The sequence below is a fragment of the Bacillus rossius genome, assembly GCF_032445375.1.
Source record: "Bacillus rossius redtenbacheri isolate Brsri chromosome 9 unlocalized genomic scaffold, Brsri_v3 Brsri_v3_scf9_2, whole genome shotgun sequence".
Lineage (NCBI taxonomy): Eukaryota > Metazoa > Arthropoda > Insecta > Phasmatodea > Bacillidae > Bacillus > Bacillus rossius.
Window position 1 is genome coordinate 33,044,751 of NW_026962013.1, and position 9,735 is coordinate 33,054,485.

Sequence of the window (9,735 nt, forward strand, 5' to 3'; positions counted from 1 at the left end):
CTCTTAGATAATTTTGCTATTGGCTTACTGTTCATCTGGACGAATCTCAACCAGTTATATACCCTCAACCAAAGAAGGGTCGAATCACAGACAAACCAGTTGAGACGACTTACAAGTCGGCAGCCAATGAACTTGCGTTATTTGCCCGAGTGTACAGGAGTATGTGCAGTCTATCCTGAAGGCCATGGAAACCGCCAATTTTACAGGTCTCTATCAATAACCGATAAATCGACACACGTAACACGAAGCAGGAAATTTTTCGCAAACAAAATCATACTCATTATTAGACTGAAATATAGGTTATCCACGTCTGTGATTTATTTCATGTAATTGGCGGCCGTCTGCAAGAGAAACAATTGCCTTACCTGGTCGGACCACTCAGGAAGATTAGAGCCACGATAATTTCACTCCACGAAAGACTCAAATTGCCTGTATATTATCAAGGTTTTTTTTTTGAGGGCTCAAGGTAGGGACTGGAAATATTTTCGGGTCCTATGACCTCTATGCTAGCCTCCACGATCCTATGCGTACTCAGGAAAATGCCACCTGCTCATTAGCTGCTGACCTGTGAGACGTCTCAACTTGTCATCCTGTGATGCGATGCTTCTTTGGTTGATGAACAGTCATTTTATGTATCACCTCGAATCAGATCGCGACCGTTGTGTGGCGTCGTGCCACGTCTGATCATGTGTGCATGGCTTTCATGTGTCGTGACCGAGCATGGAGCTGGGGCATGGAGCCGGGACATGGGGCCGGGGCATGGGGCCGGGGTATGGGGCCGGGGCAGGGAGCCGGGGCATGGGGCCGGGGCATGGGGCCGGGGCATGGGGCCGGGGCATGGGGCCGGGGCATGGGGCCGGGACATGGGGCCGGGGCATGGGGCCGGGGCATGGGGCCGGGGCATGGGGCCGGGGCATGGGGCCGGGGCATGGGGCCGGGGCATGGGGCCGGGGCATGGGGCCGGGACATGGGGCCGGGGCATGGGGCCGGGACATGGGGCCGGGGCATGGGGCCGGGGCATGGGGCCGGGGCATGGGGCCGGGACATGGGGCCGGGGCATGGGGCCGGGACATGGGGCCGGGGCATGGGGCCGGGGCATGGGGCCGGGACATGGGGCCGGGGCATGGGGCCGGGACATGGGGCCGGGGCATGGGGCCGGGGCATGGGGCCGGGGCATGGGGCCGGGGCATGGGGCCGGGGCATGGGGCCGGGGCATGGGGCCGGGGTTGGGGCCGGGGCATGGGGCCGGGACATGGGGCCGGGGTTGGGGCCGGGGCATGGGGCCGGGACATGGGGCCGGGGCATGGGGCCGGGGCATGGGGCCGGGGCATGGGGCCGGGACATGGGGCCGGGGCATGGGGCCGGGACATGGGGCCGGGGCATGGGGCCGGGGCATGGGGCCGGGGCATGGGGCCGGGGCATGGGGCCGGGGTTGGGGCCGGGGCATGGGGCCGGGGCATGGGGCCGGGGCATGGGGCCGGGGCATGGGGCCGGGGCATGGGGCCGGGACATGGGGCCGGGGCATGGGGCCGGGACATGGGGCCGGGGCATGGGGCCGGGGCATGGGGCCGGGGCATGGGGCCGGGACATGGGGCCGGGGCATGGGGCCGGGGCATGGGGCCGGGGCATGGGGCCGGGGCATGGGGCCGGGGCAGGGAGCCAGGTCCATGGAGGAGCGACGACGCCGACGGCGAGCAGGAGCAGTTTTTAATTGCCTCGGCCGGGGCCGGCGACGGCCGGTGATTATTTTCGGCCGCCTCGGCGAGCGAGTCCCATTGTCTCCCGATGAATTAAACATGGGGGCCCGGGACCTCTAGCGTGAACACGGGAGGAGTGGCTGTGTGAAGCTGCTGGCGAGGCCCCGCGGCGGGTCGCTATCCGGGACCCGCATCTCCCGTCGGCCCCGCGTCAAGGGGGTCGTCCACGCTCCGCGGTTGGGCCCGCCGCCCGGAACCAGTTTCCTTCCGAATCCAGGAAAAAGAAATCTTAACTGTCATCTTCATCGCGATGTTTCCCTGCACGCGCGCGGCCGCGAGGTCTCGTCTTGAGGCTGAGTCACAGCCCGCCATGTTGTGTTATTGCTAGGGACTGGATAAATATTTGCGGATATAGGTACTTCACGATGGACTAGAATTCAATTCATTTTTACTGCTTCAGTGATTGTGTCAAAGTTTATCTGAAGGTCTCTGAGCCAATGAATAAACCTCAACAATTGAAGTATCCAATCAAAACCGTTACAGTTAGACACCGGAAAAAATTCGCGTATTAATCTCGTGATATGCTGTAAATTCAAATAATTATACTTTTTTTTTTACCTACTTCTGCTATTAGTTCACTGTCGATCTGGAGAACTCTTGGCCAATGAGGGACCCTTAGTCAAAAATGTATCGAATCACAAATCACCCACAAGACTTTGCATACTCGGGCAGATGTCATCTGTTTATTGGCTGTTGTCTTGTCTCAACTGGATAGTTTGTGATTCGACACTGCTTTGGTTGTGAGTTTCTAATTGGGCCAGAATTCTACTGATCAACTATTAGTCAATAGCAGAACTGGTACGAAGGTATAAATATTTTAATTTTAGTCTAATTAGAAAATGAAACCTCGAATTATTTCGGTCCTTTACAGTTTATCATTCCTGGTAGAGTCCCTAAAAGGTTAAAAAAAAATAGTCAACCGGATTATAGGAGATATGTTGAAAAGGTCCTGTAGGAGTTAACTATTATACAACCTGGACCACCGCGTCTTAATCGCAGTTATCTAAAGTCTTGATTATTTCGCGAATGCATTTAGCCCCAGACTAGACCCAACTGTCCTATACATGATCAAGCCAATGCAGCTCTCTCATTGGCCACTACCAACGGTCAGGGGCCCTCATCATTTCGTGTTTTTTTTTGCACGTTATTGGATCACACTGCTTCTTCTCTTTTAGTGCTGATTCAGGGTGGACCAGGGGAGTGTCAAGATAACTGTGGGCCAGTCACAACAATAAATCTCAAGTCTACTTTGCTAATGAGTAGAGACCTGCAAAATTCGCGGATTCATTTCGCGATAGGATAGAGTCCAAATACGTTTGACATTAAATTGCTTCAGTGATTGGGCCACAGTTTATCTGAAGGACTCTGGGCCAATGAAAAATTTTTAACAGAAGAATGAGTGAATCACGATCATTTCAGTCAACAGGTGTTACGAGTCGGTAACCAATCAACAGATATAATTTGCACGAGTGCATAGAGGATCATGGAGTCTATCCTTTAGGGATTTGAAATCGCGAATTTTACAGGTCTCTAATAATGAGTGAATACGCGGAGTACTCGCGCCTCTTCTGTTATCCTTCCACATTTCCACCTCAAAAACATTCTACCCCAATTCTTGGTAACTGAATGTCGTAGCTCTAAAAAAAGGTTTAATTTCAACTATTGAAAAACCCACATGATTTAATGTCACTATTAAAAAATACACACAGTTGAATCTTACTATTGAAACGCCACATGGTTTAATGTTACTATTGAAAAATATACATGGTTAAATGTCACTATGGTAAAACCCACATGGTTTCATGTTACTATTGAAAAACCCACATGGTTTAATGCCACTATTGAAAAACTCACATAGTTTAATATTACTATTTGAAAAAAAACCTTGGTTTATTGTCACTATTGAAAAAAACTCACATGGTTTAATGTCACTATTGAAAAACCCAATTGTTTAATGAAACTATTAAAAAAACGATATGGAGGTAGTTTTAAAATTTTGGCCTCCTTAAAGCATAACCTATAATTTAAAAGGGCCTGCTGGAAATATTTTTCCTAGTGAAGTCATTGGCGTTTAGTAGTGAATTACAACTAAAATTATACTTTCAATGGACACTATGTCATGTCCTTTGAAATTCTCTTAACGTGTGATTTATGCTTTAACTAAAACCAATTTTCAATACATAACTACACAAAATTGTTTGTCTATAGCCTAGAGGTAAGAAAATTTCGCGGTTTCAATTGGTATCAAGCTAGAATACAAATATTCATACACCTTTACTGTATTTGGACACGCAGTTATTTGGACACGCCCCTCCGAGACCGTGAGCCAACGACACCCAGCTAGGAGAGAAGTAAGCGAATCAGGTAGTGTCGACTAACGAGAACAAACAGGTTCTCGCTAAGAAATCAACCAATGAAAAATCGAACATTGGTAGAGCGAACATTAATTTTGAATTCTAGCCTAACGTAAAACGAATACGAGGAAATTTCCGGGTGTCTACTTAAGGCATAAAAATTGTTGAAACCAACATAGCAATTTCTCGTTCCTATCTCTTCCCCCTTAAACTGGACATTTACAGGAAACTTCCGGCACATCTAATGCGTACAGGAGAAAATCACAACTGCAATCAGAAATAAAAACAGAGCAAACTGGAAGTTAACGAGAGAACATGTCGGAGAGTATTGGTCTTCGAGCATACTGAGCTCTGGCCCGTCCTACAGCAATTACCTCGAGGCTGATTACACGGTGCGTACACCCGTGAGCAACGAGGCACAACGAGAACATTATACAGGGTGTGACGTGAGCGGTTAATGGTCGCCGGCGGTTATCCATGTACATTTCCCCGGCTTCCACGCAACAAGGAACTGGTTTGCAGCCGAACCCGATCCAAACAGACAAACTCCTCCCCCTTTCCTTTTTTCAACTTTTTCTTTAATTCACAATTACCTTCCTCGTAGAACGGCTCCTTTCTACGGCCCGGAGCAGAGGGTAGCAAAACAGAAAACGTATCCATACATTTCGTTACCGAGTAGTTTTTTGTTTCGATATCGATACTTCGTACCTACTCGATACCTTGGGGCTTGTAAGGTTTTCTGAAAGAAAAAAAAAATTCTTACCGCTCATTAAACCGCAATAAGCAATTTTCCCTAATAATTGGCGGCCGTCTGCAAGAGAAGACATTGTTAGAGGCAGGCATTTTTTGCGAAAAGATCTGAACACTTATTAGACTGCAACAAGGTATATCCACACCTGTGGTTTCTTCCTTGTGATTGGCGGCCGTCTGCGAGAAAAGTCGTTGCCTTATTTGACCGAGCCACTCAGGACGCGTTTACTTCCACAATGAATCACTGTGATTGGTGTTGTTACAATCGATGTGTACCTGGGAGAAACTCACCCAATCCCGAAACACAGACGGTGCTACAATGTTTTAACTTTAATCTAGTCTCGAAATCTTTTCGCGAAATCTGCATGCCCCTAGCCATTGCCCTATTTGGCCGGGCCATTCAAGACGCGTTTGCTTTCGCACTGGAGGGCTGTGATTGGTGTGCTGACAGTCGGAATGTTTTAAAATACAACTGGTCTGAAAATCTTTTCGCGAAAAATTCATCGCTCTGTCGATACCTTTTTAATAGACAGTTTAATCCATCATTTTATGGCAGGTATCCTACCGAATAATCATAGATATAATATATTTTTTTTTTTTTAATTTTTTCAAAGCGGGTTTGAACGTATACTAAATCTGGCTCTACGGGTAAGATTTGACAATTTCCATTGACTTTTGTATTTATTTACAACAATTAGACGAATGAGTGAGTAAGTGAGCGAAAATATTTACGATACTTTTTTTTTTTACCTTAGGTTCCGTTTCGTACGCTTAATTTGTTCGAATCTTGTTTGGTTTATTCAACGAAGTGATTTATCAATCTACTCTTTCTTTGATTCGAAGTCTCAAACAACCGACTTGTGTTATTATTAAAGATTTAATGTAAATATATCAACGCTGAACTATTTAAGGAAAAGTATCGAAACGTTTCATTCGATACTGTAATGAATACGTCACGTTTCCTTCGAAACTATACTCATGAGTGAAGCCACTCGAAAAACGCATTTCATATATGTAGGGGCATGCAGATTTCGCGAAAAGATTTCGAGACTAAATGAAAGTTAAAACACTGTAGCATCGTCTGTGTTTCGTGATTGAGTGAGTTTCTTTCAGGTACACGTATTTTGTAACAACACCAATAACGATAATCCAGTGCGGAAGCAAACGTGTCCTGAGTGGCTCGGTCAAATAGGCAACGACTTCTCTCGCGGACGGCCGCCAATCACAAGGAAGAAACCACAGGTGCGGGTATACCTTGTTGCAGTCTAATAAGTATTCAGATGTTTTCGCGAAAAATGCATACCCCTACATATATGGAAAAATTACGCTGCCATGTGTTGTACTAAGTTTAAATATCTTTCTTGTAGTATTACAAACTACTCCTTGGCAACTGGTTTCCTAATCAATCTTTTGTAAAAGTACATAATTTTTTTCTGTGTATCCAATGAACCCCGCGAAATAATAACGGCTCTCCTCATGAGTATTATCGATTCTTTTCAATCGATACCATGTCACTAGCGGACGTCCGTTCGCCCAAAGACATTCTGTAAGCGGGGGGGGGGGGAGAGGGGCAGTCCCTCGGCTGCCGAGGAACTAATGTCTCTGCCACTTTCGCAATTTGCTCGCGGATATGGGGGGGAAAGTGGCGGAGGGGTGGAAAGATGGCACAGAAAAGCGTTCTCTGCCACTCCCAGCTTCTGGGATGTGAGAGGGAAGGAAAAAGGGGATGTGGCCAAAATTAAGCATATTCGTACAAAATTCAAAGGAAAAAAAAAACCTTATACCTCTCTCCCCAATTTTATTCTTACATTTTCCTGAATAGGCAACATAAAAATTACTAACACAATTCCTACAAATTCTTAACCCTTTAATTTACTTTTAAAATCATAATTTTTTCTGTTCGTTTCCACACATACAGTGGTCGATGATTTAATAGAGTGTTTCCTATACTAAGATTTCATAAATGTAGATTGGAAAAATTCTCAGGTTCAAAGTCCTCCAGGATAGACTCTACAGTACTCTACAAACTTTGGCTAATGCCACTTTTTAATTGGAGTCTGATTTATGAGATGTCTGAACAGGATTGTGGATTCGTTACTTCTTTGACCGATGAGTTTTCATTGGATCACGGTTCTCCAGGTAAAACTGTGTGCCAATCGCAGTAGCAGATAAAGGCGCAGTTTCCTGGAATTCTAACCTACAGCGAAATGAATCCGCGAATTTTTTTGGTCTCTACTCATAAATAGGGGCAGGCATGTTTCCCGAAAATATCTGAACACTTATTAGACTGCAACAAGGTAAACCCGCAACTGTGGTTTCTTCCTTGTGATTGGCGGCCGTCTGAGAGAGAAGGCGTTGCCTTGCTTGACCGAGCCACTCAGGAAGCGTTTGCTTCCGCACTGAATCACTGTGATTGGTGTTGTTACAATCGATATGTACCTGGGAGAAACTCACCCAATCACGAAACACAGACGATGCTACAGTGTTTTAACTTTCATCTAGTCTCGAAATCTTTTCGCGAAATCTGCATGCCCCTACCGATGAATTGTGTGTGGTGAGGTGAACAGTATAACTGGTCTGAGGCAACGTCAGCCACGGTTTCCCAGTTGCCAAAAAAAAAATCGTTGTTTGGTCCCGCTGGAAATCGAACCTTGTAAACCTTAGTGGAAGACCTCTGACCACTCTGCTGCATTAGCAAGGTTGCTGTTAACCTACATAGAGGTTTTATTTTTTGTGTGAGAATTTGTAATTGTTTTACTATGATTATTAAAGCTATTTTTTATAGAACTTGCAAAATACACGTTATTATTTGGATAGAAATATGCATGCCCTGCTCATAAACTATACGTGAACAGTCGGCCGCGAACAATAACTCCCTCCTACTGCCATATCAGCGGGACGCAGGTTCGATTTCAGGCGGCGTCCAGCCAGGCAAATTTATTTGCCACTGGGAAACGTGACGGACGTTGCTGTGGTGTATACCATACATCACCTCACCCTGTTAAGCTACGTGTTTTGGAACCCTCTTCGGGTCAATAATATATATATATATACCTTCACTTTACGAAGAACGGTGGTTACAAATTTATTATCCAGGGATCTTCGTGAATTTGCTGCTAGCACGGACACGGTGTTCATCTACTTTGAACATGAACCCAAAAGAATAATCTTGGTGTATTAACAAAACATTCAAAAACTGGTTAAGTACATCAATAACACTCTTCTCTTTTTTCTACGTGTGTGTTTACCTTTGTTTTAGAACGAAAATTGTGCCTCGGAAGTACAATTTCTGTGTAGTTTATATGAAGGTTAAGTTATTTGAAAGGTCGAAATACTCTTCGTTTACTCGAGTTAAATTCTTCGTAAAAATTTTCCGTTAATTCACTGTAATTTCTAACAGTGGACTTACCACTAATCTCTTTTTAGTTTAACTGTTCTCTCATATTCGTTCTGTGATCAAGCACACTCAGCTCGGCTCTACCCACCTCGAACCGTAGGAAATGAAATGGCGTCGGAGCTCTTCACAATGGTGAAATCCGAAGGCGGATCTGAACGACTCGTTTTTGTCAGAGCACGGTAGTCGTTCAGCGCCAGTTGCCAACTCATGGCCGTTTAATAACTTCCTAAGGTATGTATTCCGCGCATGACATCTTCTGGATATCATTTCAAATGGACTCCTTTCCCCTTATTACTTTCGTGATATTCCTTCTCACGATCAAATTTTCGAAGAACGCTGGTTATTATTCATTGCCCGGCGGTCTTCGTAAATTTACGCAAGTCATCGTAAAATTTCCGGGAACTGAGTTAACTTACTGAACACGTACTCAGCAAGTATTATTTAAACAAAATACTAAATATTTTTTTTAACTCTACAGCAAAAACTCTCTTCATTATTCCACGGGCATGTTTATCCTGTCAGGGGCCCCGTCTAGCGAGGGGTGTATCAGTGTAAGTCAGGCGGGATGATAAGTACGACGATCGTTGGTGCTTCTAGCGCGGTATCACCTATAAACCCAAGGCTCTGGGCTGGCGCACAATCTTCTGGTCGTTCATAGGGCAACTACGAGATTAGAGTGTAACCATAACATTATATGGCGTAGATGTTAACACAAAGGGGTAGTGCATATCCCTCGAGTGCTTCAAGTATCTGCCTAAAAATTATACTGACCACGCGTTTTAGCCGATGTGACGGACACACTAACTGCAACTCAACAAATCGTCCAGCTCAAAGATGAGATGAGAATGGAGCGGTGACGGGTAAGGGCAGGCATTTTTTCGAGAAAAAAAATTTTTGAACGCCTATTGGACTGCAACAAAGTATACGCGCGCCAGCGTTTTCTCCCTTGTGATGGTCGGCCGTCTGCGAGAGAAGTCGTTGCCTTGTTTGACCGAGTCACTAAGGACGCGTTGGATTCCGCTCTTAATTAATATGATTGATGTTACAACAATCGACATGTATCTGAAAGAAATTCATCCAATCAGGAAACACAGATGATGCTACAATGATTCATCTTTCAGCTAGTCTCGGAATCTTTTCGTGAAATATGCATGGCCCTAGTGATGGGCTGAAAGGGCGGGTGAAACGGCGAGCACCCTGAGTAAAACCACCCTGTTCAAGGGAAACTTCCGCAAAAGTTCTCAGTTGCAAAAAATATAATAATCCAGCTTCGACCCCGTATTTAAACGAACCAAGATCGGTTTGGTGGGAGGCGATTGATCTTACCACTCAACCACTGTACAGTACAGCATCTTGACATGACTTTAAGCGGGTAGTATCCTAAATGATTTTGCTTTTAATATTTGCGCTTTTGCACGTTATCTTAAATAAGTTCATAATATATTACTAGGGCCATGCAGATTTCGCGAAAAGATTT

The 9,735-nt window shown here is 45.5% G+C and overlaps 1 protein-coding gene across 1 annotated transcript; it reads left to right on the top strand.

Annotated features, from left to right (window-relative positions):
* The first annotated feature begins 720 nt into the window (after positions 1 to 720).
* LOC134542901 (fibroin heavy chain-like) lies at positions 721 to 1,743 on the top strand. The gene has a single exon (XM_063387486.1). The coding sequence runs from the start codon at positions 721 to 723 to the stop codon at positions 1,741 to 1,743; it is 1,023 nt and encodes a 340-aa protein (XP_063243556.1).
* Positions 1,744 to 9,735: the final 7,992 nt, after the last annotated feature.